Raw genomic sequence first — 21,712 nt, 5'->3', positions numbered from 1 at the left:
CCGCTCACTCATTCCCACTTGACGCTTCACTCGCTCGCTCGCAGTTTTGTTCCTTTCGTAGACAAAATCACCCGAGACTCGATTCTCATCTGGCAGAAATAAACATAAATTGAATATTATGAAAGCTGCACCGTGTTCATAATTGTGACAGTGATTTACAAGAATCAAGTATCACCGAGTGAAGCTTTCGCCGTAGCCTAGCGATTCAACAATTAATAGATTATCGATAGGCCTCCTTCGGCTAGCGCGATACACCTATTCACGACATGAAATTGTACTATTGTAACTGAAATGTGAATCGTTTGAATGTGCTGCGAATCGTAGCTACGGACAAAATGAGCAGTTGGGCGCGGAGGATGCACCGGCGGGCGGCCACACTGAGCAATGTGGTCACCTCCTGCGGCCATCCTAACTCGCTGCCCTACCCAAGAAGACTCGAAAAAGTCAAGTTCGGGGCACCGCTGCACGAAGTTTGCAAAGATGATATTCCTGGCCCATTGCTAGTCAGTATAATTCACCTTGTTTGTAGTTGATAAATATATGAAAGTGATGTTTCTGTAAGATGTGATGGTTGTATAGGTGCTGATCTTGAAGCTAAACAAGGAGGCTCCGCTGAGACGGGACGTGTTCCGCGCGCCGGGCCACCAGGGAGCCATGAAGAAGCTGATTCACTTCCTGCAGACAGGCCGCCTGGTGAATGTGGACAACTACTCTGTCTACACTATTGCAAGTGTACTCAAAAAGTTTCTAAGGTGAGAATTAACAACACCATTGTTTACTTGTTGCTAACAAAATATAGGTACAATCAGATAAGATAATTCTGTTTCTTTGATATCATTTACTCATAGGTAGGTAGGCATCTACTTTAATTATGTTGTCATCATACAAATATTCTTTGTTATTTCTGCCTACTTTTTCTTGATTATTTTATTGATATAGTTAAGTACTTTACCTAGCATTTAATTTAATTAAGGTAATTGCTAGGAGTTCTTGTAATCAGACAGGTGGAGAAACTTAATATACCTACTTACCTACTTTATCTTCTATTTATAAAATGTTAGCTACTCAAATTGGTGTACCTACTTAACAGTTTCCAAGTAGATTTTTTTAAGAACATTTAAGGGCATTCAGAAATGATTATTCCCCAATAAACTCCAAGTTTTAAATCATCTTGATTCAGTGTATTCAGAGTAAAAAATAAAAGTGATATGTATTTTCATGGTGTTCTAAAATCATATTTATAAATATATTTTATTGTCTAGGAAAATCCCTGGTGGTGTATTTGGACGCGATGGCGAGATGCAATTGTTTGCTGCTGTTGAGCTGCCGGAAGAACAACAAGTTAATGAGATCCGCAGGTCAGTGCCTCACTCACACCTCAGAAATTACGACAGAGATAGGGCTCATCATTTATGACGTTGGTCTAATAGAAAACTCAGGTGAAGCTTGGGTACTCAGATCATGTTGCAAACAATGTACTTCTGACAAGCCTGATTGAAAATGTAGTGGTGAACTTATATATGTATGTTATTTCAGCATGTTTATCTCCTAAAATGGGAGTTGGGAGGACAGTTTTGTGTTTGATGTTGATTTCAGATTAAACTTTTGGAATTATTATACTAGCATTATACTTGACAATAAACCTATAGCATAATAACATTATAATAATTATTTGATTTTATGGTTATGTAAATTCTTATTTCTGTAACTACACTTCTCCATAAGAGGTGTTATAAAATCTATAGTTAAATCTCTAGTTATTACAAAGATGACCTATTACTCACAGTAAAAAGTGTATCATGGAGCTCTTATTTAGTTTTAACCACATGTCATGCATGATTGATCTTCATTTGTGATCATAAATATATTCTTCATTGATGGGTATAAAGGTGTTCTTCAGGGTAACAGTTGCATCAGACTTCAGTGTGGTGGCAATTTTTCTTCATAAACCTATTAGTAAAAAATACCAAGTTACCCACGGTAATCGAAACTCTAGTATTTAAATATATAAACTGTTTTTGCATGTTTACATGCCATTCCTCTCTTCTTCCCGCCAAAACCTTCACCCCTCCTCCCTTCCTCATCCTCTTCCTTCCTATTATACCACCGATAAGAGCGCAGCTCTTAAATAAAGAGAGAGACATTTTTCGATCTTTCTCTTTTCGTATGTGTCGTTGGAGTCACAGATGGATTGTATCCACTCCAACATGATGGCTTACCCATTTAAACGCGGTAAGAACCCGTTATTATGTGTTTTAATTATGATAATAACCGCGTAAACTTAAAACATTGTGAATTCTTGTTAGAAGTTCTCGACTTTGCCCATTCCATTGGGGTCTGATCCCCAATACACCTCCAAAGGTGTGAAGGAATATCGTATTTGTGTAAAAACGTAGGCGATTATTTCAACTTTTATCTTGAGACCAGTCCAAAAAAATCACTATTCAATAGACATTATCGAAAGTATTTCCAATAGTTTATACCGTGAATTTAGATGATATAGCATCATGTTAAATAAGCATTTAACATTTATAATTATAATACTTTGATATAAATACCATGGTTTTTTTATGATTTTCTCCAATCTGTCGGGTACTAAGAATTTTGTGATAGGTTTCACAACATTAACTGCAAAGCGATTGATGATTATTTGGTAAGCGTATGTGAATTATGTTTGTTATCGAGAAACTGGTCATTGTGGTAATGGTAAGTCATCGCAAAGATATGCTATACAACTCGACCACAATAATGTATCCGTCAATTTACAGCCGCAACTCGGTTCGTGATCTTATTAAAATAATATGAAACAGTGGAAATTATGGACTGTGTACCCTTATGGGGCGATGAGTTGATCACATGGTAACCTTCCTCTTCGTTTCAACTCCGTATCCAAAGTGGCTGCTAGTTGTTTTTTGATTACTTGTGATTCTGCCTACCCTATTATTGATGTCATGAGTATGTAAGTATGTATGTAAGACCAAACTCGTCTACCAACCGGCACTGCGGTCGACTGAAGCTCCCTTCAGGGAAGCCTGTGCCCGGTAACAGGACGTATAGTCTACTCGCTTTTGCCCGCGGCTTCGCTCGCGTTGAATTCGGGGTAACACTACGGTTCCCCTTTCCCAATGTACCATTTTTAGCTTTCTACCTTGAAAATTAGGAAAGTGGGGGGTTGTAAAGAGACAAAATAACTTTAGGATAGTGGGGGGGTTGTAAAGAGACAAAAGGTAGCCTATGTCACTCTCCAATCTCCATTCCTTCAACTATCTCTACTTAAAAATCACGTCAATTCATCGCTCCGTTTTGCCGTGAAAGACGGGCAAATAAACAAACAGACACTTAAATACACTTTGCCATTTATAATATTACATGGATTTATGTTATGTATGTAAGATGGATTTTTTATCACAGATACGGATACAGTGCTCAGACAGTCTAATCGAACGAAGTATTTTAAACTTATCTTCTCGTATGTTGAGCAGTATGGAATATTCATATTTTTTCTTTTTGATCCACTTATATAAATACTTATCACTTACAATATATGACTACTAAATATAATAATGTGTAGGTGTTCCTAATACCATATTACAACGTCTCAAAAACATCTCAAACTAAATGTATCACAAAAATATCTAACATTGCTAGCGATAAATTCTGCCCGGCGATATTGATTCTTTACTTGGAAAAAAATAATAATACGTTATAAGTATCCATTTGACATTTTAATATTGTTTTTCTGTGCACTTACTGCTTACACGAGATCGTCTTGAGAACCTTACGATAATAATTTCTCTTAGCTTCTTTCAATGTCATGGTTATTTCACAATTTCATTAGAAGTCGATAGAAAATCCGGTTGCTACACAGCGGGGGTTGAAATGATGAAAGAACTGTGATTTTATTTACTCGATATTGACTTACGTGTAATGAAGTTCATTGTTTAGGTAGGTACTTGTTTACAATACTTGCATCCGAATGGCACGAGGATAATATAGGTACCTACTTTTTGTAGTTTATTAGCGTGCTCAATTTTTTTTTTACCTTTGATGGATTTGTTCTTGGCCCCAGATTTGCGGAAGGCATTGACGAGGCCTAAGATGGAGCGAGCTCGCCCAGAAAGTGCCTGTTCATTCTGGCCTTGAAAGCACCCTGGTTATATGCATTCGGAAATACAGAAGACGGCAAAGAATTCCACTCCCTACTCAATCTTATGAAATATATTTAAATTAATCTATCTATACTTATAATAAATCTGTAGAGAGGTCAATTCTGTACATTAAATATATTTTCAAAATAACTATCAGGGGGTGATTAGTGATCGATACTGATGCCAAAAATGCAATCAGTATAATTTTTGTCTGTCTGTCTGTCTGTCTGTATGTTCCTTATAGAAACAAAAACTACTGGACGGATTTTAATGAAACTTGGTACCATTATTCTTCATACTCCTGGGCAGGTTATAGTATACTTTTCATCACGCTACAATCAATAGGAGTAGAGTAGTGAAGGGAAATTTTGGGAAAACGGGAGAAGTTACTCCATTTTTTAAGCTTCCGTCGCATGAGCAGCCTTAATGGTTAAAGTTACATAGAAATCATGTATGACGGAAATATCTAAATATATAAAAGGAGAAACTGACTGACTGAATGACTGACATATCAACGCACAGCCTAAACGGCTAAACGTAGGCACTTGAAATTAGGAAGGGACGTAGCTTAACTACCGTAGAAGTGCACTAAGAAAGGAATTCTCGAAATTCCCACGGGAACAGGAATTAGCGGGAAAACCCTTTTGTACAAAAATTCTAAACCACTTAAGTTAGACGCTTGAAATTTGGCATGCAGGTACCATAGTTAACTTAAAGCTTAGTTGCAACTGGATATTGCAAAATTCCCACGGGAGCGGAAGTTAGCGGGAAAAAACATTTGTATGATAAAATCTAAACCGCGTAAGATAGATGTTTTCAATCTAGCATGCATGCTACGAATAAAAGCATGCATGCATACCTTAGTAAATATAAATTTTAGTTATGTCTGTATTTTGAAAAATGGGAATTGGCGGGTAAAAAAAATTGTATGAAAAAATCTAAACTGCATAAGTTAGATGCTTGAAATTTGACATGCATATATTATATACCTTAGTGAATGCAAAGTTAAAAATTTCCCTGGGAACGGGAAGCGAGTTAGAGGCTTGAAATTTATAGCTCGCGGTAGTGGCAACCAAGAAACGTCGCGGCCGCGGCGGCGTTTTTGGGGCGGCGAAAGCGGTGGCGAGGCGCGGAGGGGGGGCAGATACCCGAGTGAGCAACCGAAACGCGGCAGACGCGTGAGGGCAGACGTCGTTGATGGTCGTGTCAAATATTGAATTTTGCGGGCGAACTTTTCACTATTCTTGGATGGTTCAAATCTTTCGTAGGTAGTTTTCTGTTGAATTTTCCAGGCGGACGTTTCACGGCGTATTTCTGTTGTAATTTTTAAATTTTGTTTAAATTTTCGAAACTGATCGTTTTTTCCTAAAATATCAAACCAAATCATAAACTAATAATTTAGAAATTATTAACAATTCATTATTTAACTGAGCTACTTATAAATTTAAAAATAATAAATTTAAGCATTTTTTAACCTTTCTCCCACACACACAAAGATCTTTCTTTTATAACACGCCACGCGGACGGAGTCGCGGGCAAAAGCTAGTTGTTTATAATAAATCAACCTTACTTGTTTTAATCCGTATCAATTTTGTTTTAGCCAAATGTGTGTTGAGGATTTGATGGTGTGATAGAATGCTTGCTGGTATTGAATAGCGACAGATACATCAAAAGCCTAACGGCGAAGATGTCGGTAAGGTCGCTTATTGTCAGCAGCCGTCCTTTACTCATTCGTCCTTCATTATGCGCACTACTACTAAGTGGAATTCTCTACCGTCTTCTAACCCGGGTGCTTTCACGGCCAGAGTGAACAGGCACCTTCTGGGCGAGCTCGCGCCAATTTAGGCCTCGTCAATGCCTTTGGGCAAGTCTAGGGCAAGAGCAAACCCAGCTACCACGAAATGTACTCTGCACCCAGATAGTAAAGTTCTTGAGAAAATTTGTAACTATCCAAGGTACGTTCTCCATAAAAAATGTAGATTTCGCTGTACACATTTAACGTAATAATTATCTATTTTAAAATACATAATTATTCAAAAATATAATGTAATGGTAGAGGAAATATTTAAAAATAATTGTTGCTTGATATTTGGATCAGATATGTATAGAATTATGTTGCTACCTATATTGCTTCTCTTTGTTTTGGTCAGAATAATAATGGGTGGAAGTTAATAATTTATATAATTGGGTGTAATAACATAATCATTTATATCCTAAAACAAAGATAAAAGATGCATAAATGTATGTATATTATCCTTTGTGTGTGTCTTATGTATGTATATTATTTGTACAGTGCTGTCTATATATTTTTTTGGGTGAACGTAACCTGGAAAGTCCCTCATTGTCATTTTTCACAAGTCTGGAAAATTCTGCTGATTAAAAAAAAAAGAATAGCAAAGCTGGTTCACAATGCAAATGATGATACCAAAAGAGAACATCTGCAAAGTAGAGCGGTATTGCGACCTAAAAACGTTTCCTTCGCTAGGATGGATTCCGGGTCAGCAATCTTTGCAACCCGGTGCATTGTTGCGTTTGTTTTACCACGCAAGTTTACGTTCATTTATTAACGAGTTCGAAAACGGAGGAGGTTTACATTATTCAACGTTGTACTATAGTCGTTCCGTGCGTGAGTAGGGTTGAAAAGAAAAACTTTAAGTGTCTTTTACCGCTTATTTCTGCGTTTATATAAGCGCAAAAAATATACACTTCTCATCAAAAAAATCGAAACACTTCCGTTTTCATTGTTTCTGTCCGAATTTAACACAAAAAAGAATTCATACGATGAAAAAAAATACATAAATGTATAGCTGGCAGTTTGGCCATTACAGTAATAAGCGAAAATTCTAAATTCAAAATTAGAATTTCATTTGTTTATCTTATAAACGAAATGAATCACTGTTTTGAGACAAATGTGTGTTTAGGGTTGGAGTACATTTAGCGTTTAAAAACTAAAAATTGGCGCCTATCCTTAAACTTTTTGTTTTTTATTTCAATACTGTGACTTTGGGACGTCTGAAAAAAGGTTTTTTTTCTAAAACGTATGGATACTTCGCCCACAGAAGCCGCCCAAGTTGTGGCATTGCTGGATTCTGGCCTTAGTCAGCGTGTTGTGGCTGCAAGACTGCATCTAAGCCTGTCATCTGTTCATAGAGTCTATAAACGTTATCGGGAGACTGGTTTGTTCACGCGCCGTTCAGGATCTGGCAGGAATCGGGTCACTTCTGAGCGAGATGATCGATTTATTGTAACAACTTCTTTAAGAAATCGACGCCTTAACGCTTTTCAACTGCAGCAGCGGCTTCGTGTTGTACGAAGGGTGGCTGTAAGTGACTCTACAATTAGAAGAAGATTGAAGGATCGTGGACTGGTACCGCATAAGCCAGCAAATGGGCCGAAATTAACTGCAGACCATCGAAGAGCGCGCCTTAACTTTGCACGTGAGCACCTAAATTGGTCATACCTACAGAACCGCCACCATAGCTGACCTTTTCTTCAATGCAGCATTGTGCATAGCGTTCTCCGTCTCTTCTGTAGACATTGTTCCTTCCGTCGTTACCATACAGCATAATTTTACACTCATCAGAAAAGAGAACTTTGCTCCACTGTAGGTATGACCAATTTAGGTGCTCACGTGCAAAGTTAAGGCGCGCTCTTCGATGGTCTGCAGTTAATTTCGGCCCATTTGCTGGCTTATGCGGTACCAGTCCACGATCCTTCAACCTTCTTCTAATTGTAGAGTCACTTACATCCACCCTTCGTACAACACGAAGCCGCTGCTGCAGTTGAAAAGCGTTAAGGCGTCGATTTCTTAAAGAAGTTGTTACAATAAATCGATCATCTCGCTCAGAAGTGACCCGATTCCTGCCAGATCCTGAACGGCGCGTGAACAAACCAGTCTCCCGATAACGTTTATAGACTCTATGAACAGATGACAGGCTTAGATGCAGTCTTGCAGCCACAACACGCTGACTAAGGCCAGAATCCAGCAATGCCACAACTTGGGCGGCTTCTGTGGGCGAAGTATCCATACGTTTTAGAAAAAAAACCTTTTTTCAGACGTCCCAAAGTCACAGTATTGAAATAAAAAACAAAAAGTTTAAGGATAGGCGCCAATTTTTAGTTTTTAAACGCTAAATGTACTCCAACCCTAAACACACATTTGTCTCAAAACAGTGATTCATTTCGTTTATAAGATAAACAAATGAAATTCTAATTTTGAATTTAGAATTTTCCTTATTACTGTAATGGCCAAACTGCCAGCTATACATTTATGTATTTTTTTTTCATCGTATGAATTCTTTTTTGTGTTAAATTCGGACAGAAACAATGAAAACGGAAGTGTTTCGATTTTTTTGATGAGAAGTGTATTATTACTTATTTTCATGACATGCAACCTGTAACAATAGCGGAATATTGTATTGAGACGCACCTACAATTGTAATACTATGTATAATGTTTTCAACAATAAATAAAAAAATACAAGTTGAGCATAATCACGTCCTGTCTTAACCCGATTCAGTTTATCTAATGAATATTTGGACGTTAGTAATAAACGTGTCTGCAAGTTGTCTTCTGGTGAACCGCTCCATTATTAATGAGGATGTTAGTCTCCACTATATATTCAGGTCTACACCATAGAAGACTCAGGGTTCATATAAACGAATGCTGCTGAGTTTGTTGCTGTTTTCCTTCTCAGCACCCACCCGCCGTTAACTAATTATGAACCAAAAGTGATAAGCGGTAGGTTTCCTATTCATAACTTATTACTTCAATTAAATTTATTGGATTAGTAGGTAGATATTCAATTCATAACAATCAAAATTTGTTTATTTTCCTTTATAATTTGAAGGTATACCTACAAGGAAAAGAATAACCACATTGTATAAATCGATTCTTACAGCCTCTGTGGTTGGGCACACGAACTAAAGGTGACTCGATTCCCGACGGAGACAAAGTCGACCATCATTTTGTGAGACTTTCCTTTGGCATGTGCCTAGAGGACGTATATAGGCTTTTTATGTTTTTGTGTCCTTTGTCTGGTTAGGATATTGCCCGATGAATCACCTGATTGTCAGAATAAGTAAGTTGCACCCCTGCTACCGAAGGGACGTAAATCATTGATTCCGGCTACTAACCCGAACTGCCACAGCACCCAAAACGCACTGAACAGTTGACTGAGGGAACGCTTGTGCCCAGCTGTGAGACATATATGGTCTGATTATGTATACATAATATAGATTATCGCACATATTCTCTGTAACAGCTCCCAGTAACTACCTTCCATTGACATGTATATTCACTGGAGTATCTACTCCAATCAGAGGTACCTCAATGGGACTTGTTTTACAATATGAACCCGATGTTATTTATATGTGACAATCGATTCAATACAGGCCCATTATAATATTACGATTGTCTAGATTCTAGATAGATTTGTTGCTAAAAAGAAAAAATCACTATTGCTGCCCATTATATCTATTGTTTTATCAGATACTTAGTCAACATAATCTTACTAAGTCGGAAAGGAACCGCAGATGCTTACTCAGGGATAGAAGAAAAAGGTTGGAAGGGCCAAGTGAGCGCGAAACGCGCGTCATACAAGTATGAGCAAATAGTTCATAGTTCAACTTTGCACTCCACTCGTCTGCAAACTTTACGGTCGACGGAGCTCCGCGATAGTATATTAAATGGTCGTCTTGTGCATTATAACCTGCAGGGCAAAAAAGAAACAAATTTCGAGTGACATGCAAGGAGGACTTTAGTTCTGTGCAATAAAGTATATTTGATTTGATTTCAGAGAAAAAAAACTTGTATGCAGTATCTTACGAAAAGTAATGATACAATTGCAGCCTGTCACATAAAATGTATTGCCGGTAAAGTGGCTAAGGAATTTGAGAAGCAGAAGAGCTATGGTAGTTATCTGTTTGCAGGAGTAGTAGTAAAAGAGAGCGGGGTTGAACCGGCGACAGCAGTTCTCATACAAAATGGGCGTCAGGGCCTTTCCATCCTCTTTCTTCTACTCTGTGTGCCTGCTACTATTGGCTATCGGTTACTTAATCAAAATCCTATCAAATCTCTCAATTAGTTTTTCGTAGATAGTTATTGCAAAGGTCGGTGTTTTCGATTCCATGATTTGCCCAATATATTTTCGCAATAATTAATTAACCATGATCCTCTAATCTGTCGCAAACAATAGTGCCAATTATACTAAGTTAACGTGTAAATATAGAAATGATCGGCTGCGTATGAGCTGTTAATGTTTGCGGCACACATATATTCGCATGTATTAGCGAAAACTTAATTGGTATTATTCTTCTTCTTTGCGAGTCGATGGCGATCGATACTAAATTTTTGCTGACCAATAATTGGCCACGCTTACGGCATTGTCAGTGGCTTCGTAAAGGTCTTTAATAGTGCAGGTGTTAGGGCACTTAGGACTGGTATTATTTATCATATTATGTGGTTCTTATAGCAGCCTGCACATCCGAGTATTGGTCATGAGCCTATAACCTATGGAAAACATTCGGAATATGACAAAATATTTTAGTCTGCTTTTCGAATTGTTACTTAATGAACGAGTTCAAATGAATCATTTCTGTCCGTACACTTCATTTAACTGAGATCGAATCTGCCATTGTAAAATTATCATTACGTACCTACCTGATTTGTCATGTATCAAGATTCAAGACAGACCTAGTATGAAGAGAAGTTATTAAGTGCATAATATACCTTTATGTCAAAATTTAGTTCGAAACGCTGAAATCTATTTACTCGTATAGTGTAGTTGAGTGAGAAGTGGACAACCCTGTCTTCAGTTTCTTCACCTGATTTTGAGTGAAGGTATTGCGTATTGCAACTTGAACTCTCCTCCAGCCTTGAACTTAGCTTTATTAACCGACTTCAAAAAGATGTTTTTTTAGTTGACTTTAATTTTGTTTTGGTAAAGACATGTAAAGAACATATAACTGTGTATCGCAAACAGTATCAGCGGGCTATAAATTTGGCGGGATACTCGCCGCCCGTGGCTTTCCGCCACTTTGGCATGGATTTATGAATAACCTAATTATACAGCATTATTAACCCTCTGCATGCGAGACAAAATTGACCTTGTTCGTGGCTTCGAATAGTTAAGCCTACACATTAATATAGACGCCAATCTTATTATAAATTTCGAAATCAAAAATCCCCATTGTGTTATACGAGTATGCTATCGCCGGTTCTGAACTTCACTATGCTTACACTAATTGGACAATCACTACTTCCTGGAACAAGGTTCTAACTGAGTCTTAATTGGCAGTTAACGAGAGCCGTGTCAAATAACTATCAAAGGTTTCAACGGCTGGTTGCACGGACCTTCAAATAGTGATGAGCTGACATAAACATCGTTGATCTTCCGTCAAGCTGAGAGACATAAAACATATAATATCCGTCGCGGTTTGTAACGATTGTTATAATTTATGAAGGTGCAGCGATGGGAGCGCTCATTGTTTGCAAGCGGAGATGGTATTGGCGGTATTGGCATCACTTTCACAATGTGTCGGTATTATGGCGCTGAACAATACTTGTTTATACACCGGCCCCGTCTGAATTTGAATGCGGGAAGTTGACGCGCCGCATGTGTTGCGCAGGATCATGGATCTCTATGTTGTCCTGACTTGTTCCGAGTTCTGTGTGACGAGTCTCGAAAATGCTTTCTTAGTAGTCATCTTTATTGAAAGCCTTCTTACTGGCTATGAGCTTTCGAATAATTAGCCTTATTATAAAAAGCTTTGTTTATCAGCTACTTGTATAATAAAATAAATCTATTTTTTTCTGCTTTCGAATCGAAGCACTCTTAACTCTTGATGACGATAAATTAGTTTTAAAAACTAAACTAGCTTGTGTCGCAGGTTATGCATAGCATTATTATGACTTGTCAATTAATTGCATTAAAATCCGTGGGCATCTTTCGTAGCGCGGATTGTTATTGTTAATAAGCATATTATGTTCTTAATGATATAAGATTTTATAAATATAAGATTGTACAGGCATAAAACACCGCTAACGCCTCGAACAGAGACAAAAGCTGATTTCATCTGACTAATTTGTCCGTTCGTAATAGACGTGAGCAGAAGGAGGGTTTACTGTCCATTGTAATGTGCCCTAATTGGGAGTCGGAGCCCGAAGCTGCATTTGCATTTTGGCGCAGCAGCGTATAAATAAAAATGAACCCGCGACAGGCTCGTTTGCTCACTATTCTCCGCTTAATTGCAAAAATGAAATATTCATGTCCCTTTTTCTATTTCAAACTAGCTTGTTCCAAGATTTCGATTTTGTTCAGTTTGAGTAAAGTTTTAAAAAAGGTACTAGAGTTAGGTGGCACGGTTAAGATCTGGGTAAAAACTTAAGGCACGTGTAAGACCAGCTTGTAATTCAATCCTATATATTGTTCGTATATTTCTTGTTTCTCATGTCCATCTCTGTTTCAGTCGACGTATATATGCAACTATGCATAGAAAATCGTAAATCCCAGTGAAAGCGAATAATATTATACTTACACAACACTATAATTATGTACTTGATTCCTGAAATGTCAAGGCGTCAGACAAAATGTCGCGTGAATCATGCGGCCGTGACATGCCTAAAACAACATTAATACTCCCATTTTTATGTCATAGTAACCGCTGTTAATTAATGCTTGCTTTGCCGTTGAAGCTCTATTCAAATAACAAATGACACGCACTTGGAAAATCTTACAAATGATCTCTTCACCAATAGCAATAGTTAGTCTAGGGCACAAGTCCCGTACTAAATGCAGATCAGTTATTTCATGATGGGAGGTGAATATGTATATATTTACAACCAATTACGCCCAATCCACTGCCGGTTAGTACCGTGCGGCTTCAACGCTTCACTCAGCGGCAGGAAGGACAAGAGACAGATACCAATGAGTTCGAAACCCGTGGTACTGCCAGACCATTAATGGGCGTGGAAACGTTCTACCCGACTAATCTTGTGTGAACCCCGACATATCGTTCCTGTCGTCCTTGCCCACTACCGGATAGGACGAAAGCCACCGGTCCAATCTAAAGTGGTTGCATGGCAAATGCAACCGATTCAAGCGTTAACTCAATCTTAGAATGTGTTGCTCTTGTTACTCATTTATCAATCAAGCTGTCATTCATTTGAGGAAGGTTAAGCAAAACGTTCAGTGTTTAGAAAAACAATGAGTACGGTGTGCTGAGCGGCCCGCGTAACGCGCCGTGTCTCCATAAACGAGGCCTAACGTTTATGGGTGTAATGTAAACAAAAAAATACTCCATTACAATTGTCAACTAAGTAATTCTTCAGCGAACGTTGCACCGTTTGGGAACAACGACCTGCGGTAGTTATGTTAATTTCTTGTTTTTCCTGCTAAATTGGTTCGTTGCGATAAACCATTGGTTCTACTCATAACTTTTGTTATGTCCCACTCATGTTACGCAGTGTTTACGTAAAGTACGATTAGCGGTCGGTTATGCCTCAATGCGACATACATTCATAACATTTTCTATGCATTTTCATTTGTAAATACTACGTAATTTCGCAGAAAAATTGTTTCACACTTTCAATGACGAAGCTTGTTGCTGATTTCGGTTTATATTTTGACGAAAGTTTTGTAGTTTTATGGATTATTCTTGTTTTAGTTCCTTTCTGACGAAGCCTGTGGTGGATTTAATACATAATAACTGCATTTATGTTTAAAATATAGGATTTTCTTTTTTTTTAATTAGATATTTATTCACACTTTTTAATTTATTTAACACTAGTCATTTGGTGATCGAATATTATACTTACATTAGTATTGTGTATAATTTTTGTTTGAATTTTCTTTTAATAATTGCATCATTAAGTACCTTGGACGGTTTCTTAAGCAACCGTCGTAGAATATTTCTCCAGAAGACAATATTGCTCCTGAAGTAGTAATCTGATTGAAAGGGGTCTGTTGGCGTAGATATCGGGTTTACAACATAATTTATTTTATTATTACGCGTGGGACTAGAGGAAAAATGAATTATTTATTTTTAGATCGTGCTTCAGTACAGTACAAGGAGAATTTATTCTTCTGTTATGTTGAAAAAAAAAATAACGGGAAGACTGGATACTTCCATGGGAATGAGCATTTACTAAAAAAAAATCGGTTACGTATTTGAATATCTAAAATTGAAATACTTTACGTAAAAATACCTACGTTCAGAATCCCTAAAATCATTATACCTAATGGTTTTTCTAATTAAATTCAAAATACCGCAAGTTTAAAATGTCAAATGGATTATGCTACCTAAGTTCATAAAGCTAAAACTTGAAATATCTACGTTTAAAATCCCTTAAATTGATGTACCTCAAAGTTTATTGACCTAAATTCAAAATACTGTTAGTATGTGAAGATCAAAAGGTATAAGCAAAAAGAAACACGACCTATTACAGTATTAAATTTTAATCAACATAATGGTTATCAAAAATAAAAGTGTAATTTTCTACTTAGTAATACAAAGGTACAGAAATAATACAGTACACTAAAGTACGATAATAACCAACAAAAATTACAACTCCGATGATAATTATACGATAATTGACTTATCTTATAAATCAAATTATTATTTAAATTAAGAGGATGCATGGATGCATCATTTAGGTATTTTGACCACTGGGTATTTTAAACGTTGGTGTTATAACTGTAGATATTTTATTACATTAGACATTTAGTCCATTAGTTTTTTTAAACTTAGGTATTTTATAAGTCGGCGTTATAAGCTAAGGTATTATAAACCATTAGGTATAATGATTTTAGGGATTCTGAACGTAGGTATTTTTACGTAAAGTATTTCAATTTTAGATATTCAAATACGTAACCAAAAAATCACATACCTAAGCACCGTTTTGAAAGTCAGATTGTGATTTTGTTCTACAAAAATCCGATTGAAATTTCAATCCGGGTAAATATTGAGACCACATTTTTTTTACCAGAATTGAAATGAGCGTAGATACGCATTGCGAGGTTTTGTTGACAAAAATCACATCCGAATGTGATTTTTCAGAAGCAGCATTATGTTCAATGGTAGGACATTTCCAAGAATGTTTACATTATGTACAAACGCTTTCCGCCTTCGAAAACTTTGTCTTAAATAACAAATTAAGTATTTATAGTTGTTATTTATTATTTCTTTATTTATTTAGGTACACACACAGCAATACATATTAAACTTTTACAGACAGCATTATAAATAGAAAGAAAGACTTGGTATATATGTTGGTTGTTATATGTTATTATTTGTTGCAGACTGTTGTTGTCGCTGCCGACCTGCACGCAGCGGCTCCTCGTGCTGCTCTTCGGCACTTTCCGGGTGATGGCATCCAACGCTGATAAAGCAGGTAATTTTCCACCATTTAAATAAACAGCATACATACGTCCCACTGCTGGACAAAGCCGGAAGGCTCCAGCTCTGGTAGAGGTGTTTTTGTAGCCCAGACCGCTGACTTAAGCTTTAATGTGCCTTCGGAAGCATGTAATCATTGAAAATATCTCCATCGGGAATCGAACACGGAGCTCGTGAGCCCCACGCTCTAATCATACTAGATCTCAGGGGCGGTTCAAAAATGTATCAATTACATCTTTCAAATCCCCACATGGCAATCTCGCGCTTCAGTTTCAGTTTGACAGCTCGCGAACGAACGAATGCATGACCTATGAGAAACTTACAGGTCACAGAAGGTTCGTTCGTTCGCAACACCAGAAATTGAACTTTTAAAGTTAGCGCTTGCAACTCAGCCTGCAGTTGGGAATTTAGTTCATTCGTTCACTCATCCGGTGGTATAATGTAGGTTCTCGGGGTGGGGGTAGCGCGCCTATGTAGGTATCCTGCGTGCTCCTGTGAACAGGGTGCCCCAGTGCGTCTGTGCGGCGTATTTAGGTCAGCTTGGTATATCACATATGCAACGGCTTGCAGTCGAATCGATACCTCATTCTGCGTGGAGTTTGGAAATCTGAATTGTCAGTATGCTGTATTGATCGCGCTTCGAATGCCTCGGGCATACCTACATGTACACTACAATATGCTGATAAAATTCTGAGCGTGTCCAATCAACAATGCTGGCGAGTGGCACTATCCAACCGAAAATAATTACACTAATTTTGCCAATTACATGCGAGCGGCGTGGGTGGCTCGCGTCAATTTAATGATGCAACGCACGACTTTACATTCATCGCGCCATTATTTAATCTTTCTCTAGAGCGTCTCCACAATGGATTAGTGCTTGGCCTAGTTTTCAACTATAGCGCTCAAGTTTCATTAAGGGTCGCTTTATTGGATCTTTTTCAATGCAAAGCTTTGACGTCCCCATTTCATCATTTTTAGTTGCCTTTAGAAAAGTTCTCGTCACAAAAGAAAATGCAACGTTTTTCTACCATTCTATGACATTGTGGCGTTCAATTTTTGGTTAGACCCACGGTATCTTTTGCTAATTCATATCATATACAATGTGACTGTATCTGGTAGAAAATAATTGTTAATTCGTCTGTGCTGTTATGCTAATATAAAGGCAGACAGTGACGAGCGCAGTAGTACACCTATTGAGTTCGTTTGTGGTTTGCGGACCAACGCCCTACGATGCGGCGGCGTTTGCGCTCATTCGCAGATCGTGTCGCTTAGTAAATGGGCCGGTCATCTGCGGGTCCGCGTATGCGCCGTTGCCCGCAAGAGTCGGCGCGGGCGCTCGCGACGACGCCGCTCTCGCTCTCAATCAGGTCGCGACCCAAGTTTCCTTCACGACAGTGGATGCGCGTGCGGCGTGGCGCGGCGGTGCGCGGCGCGGGCGGTCGTGACGGCTCGATTGTTAGATGCGTTTATGGTATACTTGTCGGTATTGTACGCCTCCGGCCGTCCGCACGTCATTGTTACTTAACCGGCAATGGCAAGCAGGACAAGCGTCACACCCGATTGAATTGTCAACTGCCGTACGTGTCGCCGTAACATGATTCAATAAAATATGATTCTTGCTGAGTCGTACGTTAATCTCTAATACCTCCTAGTGGTCGGTTTTTGTCAGGTTTATCGCGTGAATGACTGCGGTAATGCTTATGCCATTTTTTGCAGTTCGCTTTCGTTTTTAATTAATAGCCAACGTTTTGTTTCACGTTTCTATTCTTAATTGTATATTTTTTCAAGTGGTTAATTAATCCACACGGAACAAGTATTATCATAATGCGGTTACGACTATATTATATCACGGGTTATCTCAAGTCATTGTCGTTTTAGATGTATTGTTACTTTACGTTGTTTTTGTAATTGATAAGTAGAGGGTAGGGCATGAAAGCACTATTGGGTATCTATTGGTGAAGGGTGCTCGCGTTTTAATATTCATTTAAGGCGTTGATAAAGTCGAATTAACATTTAATTACGAAGTTGAGAGCACGTGCTCAGCGGTGAAGGGAAACATCGTGAGGAAACCCACATTCGCGAGAAATGCATTTTCGGAGGTATGTGACCTAACCTCTATTGGGCTGGTTTTCCCTTCGCGGGTTGGATGGTCAGAGAGGCAGTCGCTTTTGCAAAACCGGACCTTTCAAATCTTCAGGTTAGTTAAACGGACCCTGTGAAAAACGGGATAATGCTAGGGAGATGATGATGAGCGGGTTAGAGTGGTTCCGGAGGCGTGTGCCAATACCCGTTTTAGTGGAAAGCCACAAAATAAATAAAGTCCAAAAATACCTCTCACAAGAAACTGCTATTCTAGGTACAGAAAGAAATGGTGCTCGGTTGCGAAATAAGATATCTCTACCGGTGGATCCCACTATGATACTTTAAATACTAAAATAAAGTTTTTTTATTATATAGGTACACTACAGTAACAATATAAAACCAAACACGGTATAAAACCAATACTGAATGCGCAATAGACTGGGGTCAAAGTTAAAAAATAAATAATACATTTATAAAAATCCTACATACCGGGGGGGATGGATTGCCCATTAGTGAAACTCTGGAATGAGATACATATGGGTTCCAGACCAATAATTATAAATAATAAGATTTTTTTTTGTTTGCCAATGACACACTAACATTAGTTACCTAACATATTATGGTCCTTAGACAGAAATAAATGTTTTTATTATTATGTGGGTCCTTTCAATCTCTCGGGCCTATGAAGCCCCGGACTTTTGGAAGGCGTGCGTGGGGCCGAAGCCAATATTATTAGAATCCAGTCTAAGTTGATTAAAAATCGATCTCATTTTTCTTTTTCGCTGATTTACGAATTTAAATTAAGAAATACATAAGTGACTACGATGTTTGGTCGTTTTGTAAAAAGTACCATTTGCCTAGGTTGTCAAATAGGTTGCTGCCATAATTTGTAGATGGCTGCACAAAACGAGGCACAACTTCAATTTTGTGATCCAACTTACTTCCAAGAATTCGAAATTAAGACGTTTGCTGTAAGCTACTATGAGCGAATATTGTTTGTAATCTACTATGAGCGACTCGCGAAGTTTGGCGTTCGCCTCTAGTAGTTGCCGAGCGATATGTGTTCCGTACTCTGCGATAGCGACTATGATATATTTTCACTGAACAGTTCTATCATATTGCCGACTTCCTGTGGCTTTACAATTAGTTTCCTCTAACACGTGTACAGTCACGAGCAATATCATGTACCCACTTTAGAACCCTGTCGCACTATCATATTTGTCATTTAATGAGACTTACGGTTTAATTTGTCATAAAAGTTAATCTTCTTCTTCTATCGTGTGGGTTGTGAGGTGGATTACCAACCGCATCAACCCTGGTGTCAGGGTTATTATTGAGCCGCCATAGGCCCCTGACATGACTCATGTGACGACTACGTACTTACATCAGTAAGTAGTAACCGTAAAAAAGTAAAAAAAAAAGTAATAAAAGTTAATGTGACATGCTTTCAAAGTGTATACATATTAGTACTCTTGACCGTACTCATATATCTATTTATGATATCCCGCTAGTACCTATAGGTAGGATTTTTTATGGCAAGGCATTTTACACAGCCTCTTGTCGTACTAAGGATTACACAGGTTCGAGTCCCGACGTGGGCCCTTGGTTACTGAGTTTGTTTTTGAAATTTATATAAGTATAGACACAATTAAGCTCGGTGAGGTGTGGGCACCTAGTTCATCTTGCGATCGATGTGCCTCTGACTACCCCAATTGGGATATAGTCGTGAACTTATATTATGTTATAATCACAATTTATATCACAACTTTACAATGGTAAAGATTATGATGAAACTTGCATATTCGCGAATATTTTCGTTTCACGACTACTGACTCGCATAGAGTTCTTGCGCTTTAGCATGGTGCGAATGACAGCGGGACAGAAATATCCTACTAAGACCGAATGTTCTTTATAAATCCAAACCCCATTGTTTAACTATTGTGTCTGGAAATCTCGGTCTTAAGAGGATATAGCTACCTATCTAGAGTGAAAGAGACAGACCAAGAAAATGTACTGTTCTGACAGTTGCCATACGTACCATGCTATGACGGAAAAGGGGCTAGCATTGCTGGAGCCGGTCCCCGTGGTCCAGTGGTTGAGCGTTGGGCTCGCGTTCCGGAGGTCCCGTGTTCGAATCCCGGTGGTGACAAATCACAAAAATCACTTTGATCACATTACAGGCTGATCACCTGATTGTCCAAAAAGTAAGATGATCCGTGCATCGGAAGGCACGTTAAGCCGTTGGTCCCGGTTACTACTTACTGATGTAAGTAAGTAGTCGTTACATGAGCCATGTCAGGGGCTTTTGGCGGCTTAATAATAACCATGACACCAGGGTTGATGGGGTTGGCAATTCACGTCACAACCCACACGATAGGAGAAGATTGCTGGAGCTCAAGCAGGGAGCGACGGCTTTTGTAGCTGCTGGGACCAACGGCTTATGCACACAAAAAGTATTATTTTTAAAATAATATAATGGCTCCGATTCCTGCAGACACCTAATTTTACTGTAAGTTATACCTGTCACTTTCTTATCCGCCGAAAAGGAAAGGGACGAATGATTGACCGCTCTTAATTTTAGGAATAATGAGTAAATGAATGAATAACCCGGGCGAATCAAAAAGCTATCTTGCTGGTATGCAAACCGTTTGACGTGTGCTATCAACTTAATTCTGTCCGGTTATTGGCCAATGTAAAATTTTTAGACGGTTGTTTTAGATTTGTGCTTAAAATTGACGTGTGTTCCATAAAATGTGTGTCGATTACCCGTCCCTTTCCTTTTCGGCGGATCATAAAAGGACAGATATAACTTAAATTAAAATTAGATGGTATTTACAGGGATTAGCACCGATGTTATGTTACGATTGTTTTACAATATTTCACAGGTACAGGTATGACGTCTGAGGCCCTGGGCGTGTCGGTGGCGCCATCGTTCTTCCACTCTTGCGTGTCCGATGGCAAGACCGCCACAATGGAGGATGTTCAGCGCTTCAAGGTCAGTCGCCCAGTAACACGGTTGACATCGCCATGGCGCTGTCACACGAGTTAATGAACCATACATACCAACCAGCCACACTGACGATTGTACAGGAAATAAATTGACAATGTTTTGCAGTTTTGTTTTATAAGAGTTTAATACAATTTTGATTATTTTCCCATTCCCTTAATCAGCGCTTATCGCTTTCGACCCACTAGGGTCGATTAATTCTTTCAAATATTTTTCCTCTCAGACGACGCCCTGAGCCCAGATTCGCGCTGAACTGGGCACCCTCAGGCCTGTTGTCTTAAACTTTGTACTCATTTGTCCGGCCCAGTAGTTAATGCCATCTGCGGCAAATCTACAATACGTCACGTCAAAAAAAAAAAACTAAAAATGAATATTTTCCCCTCTAACCATAACATTTGTGAAATACAGGTCTTGAAATTATGCTTAATGAATGGGAAATAAAACACATAATAGGTGTATTGAAAAAAGCTGTTATTTCGCGAGATATTGTTTTAATTAGTTTTAAAAAGTTGTCACTTTTAAAAGTTTAAATACAGAGACTAAACTGCAGAATATTGCCGGTTTACGTCAGTTCCACTGATGTTTAATGTCATATGTCAATTCATAATAATGCTTATTACAATTTTCCAGAAAGAAGCCGAGTTTGGCCAATGTGGATTTTTTTTGTGGATTAGCAAAGACGTTTGAAAACATTTGCTACCGCGTAGAATCAATTGGCGCATATTTATATTCATTAATTTCTGGAAAGTTTTATCCTAACTGTAAATACAAGTACGGTAACGTGGTCATTTTAAACAATAAATTATTAACTAAACTACACGTACGATGTAACATAGTAATAGTGCTTTACCAAGCTTAGAATTGTATAAAGAAGCGCTGATCAAAAATATTGGACATAATTTTAGTTGTCGGCTATAAGCCAACAAGGCGTGGATATGTGCTTTGTAAAATAAAACCTTAATGCTCGTAATACTGGGCAGATAATAGCCGCTACACCATTATCAACGATCAAACATATTGGGTTTCGGCGTAATCACCTGCTCTGGACATGTTCCATAGACGTCCTTCCACAAATCTTC

At 38.3% G+C, this 21,712-nt stretch overlaps 1 protein-coding gene across 9 annotated transcripts in view; it reads left to right on the top strand.

The window, feature by feature from the left end:
- Positions 1 to 26: 26 nt before the first annotated feature.
- LOC126380338 (uncharacterized) overlaps positions 27 to 21,712 on the top strand; it is a 43,048-nt gene continuing 21,362 nt past the window's right edge. For all 9 annotated transcript variants that reach the window (XR_007568458.1, XR_007568457.1, XR_007568460.1 and 6 more), the window contains exons 1-5: positions 27 to 503; positions 580 to 752; positions 1,263 to 1,358; positions 15,448 to 15,539; positions 20,512 to 20,621. Coding sequence is in view for 5 of the 9 variants with exons in the window: in XM_050029695.1 (XP_049885652.1) it covers positions 336 to 503; positions 580 to 752; positions 1,263 to 1,358; positions 15,448 to 15,539; positions 20,512 to 20,621 (639 nt within the window). In the remaining 4 variants the exon portion in view is untranslated. The remainder of the gene's footprint in view (positions 504 to 579; positions 753 to 1,262; positions 1,359 to 15,447; positions 15,540 to 20,511; positions 20,622 to 21,712) is intronic.

This window comes from Pectinophora gossypiella, chromosome Z (genome assembly GCF_024362695.1).
Source record: "Pectinophora gossypiella chromosome Z, ilPecGoss1.1, whole genome shotgun sequence".
NCBI lineage: Eukaryota > Metazoa > Arthropoda > Insecta > Lepidoptera > Gelechiidae > Pectinophora > Pectinophora gossypiella.
This window is presented reverse-complemented; position numbering and strand designations above follow the sequence as displayed.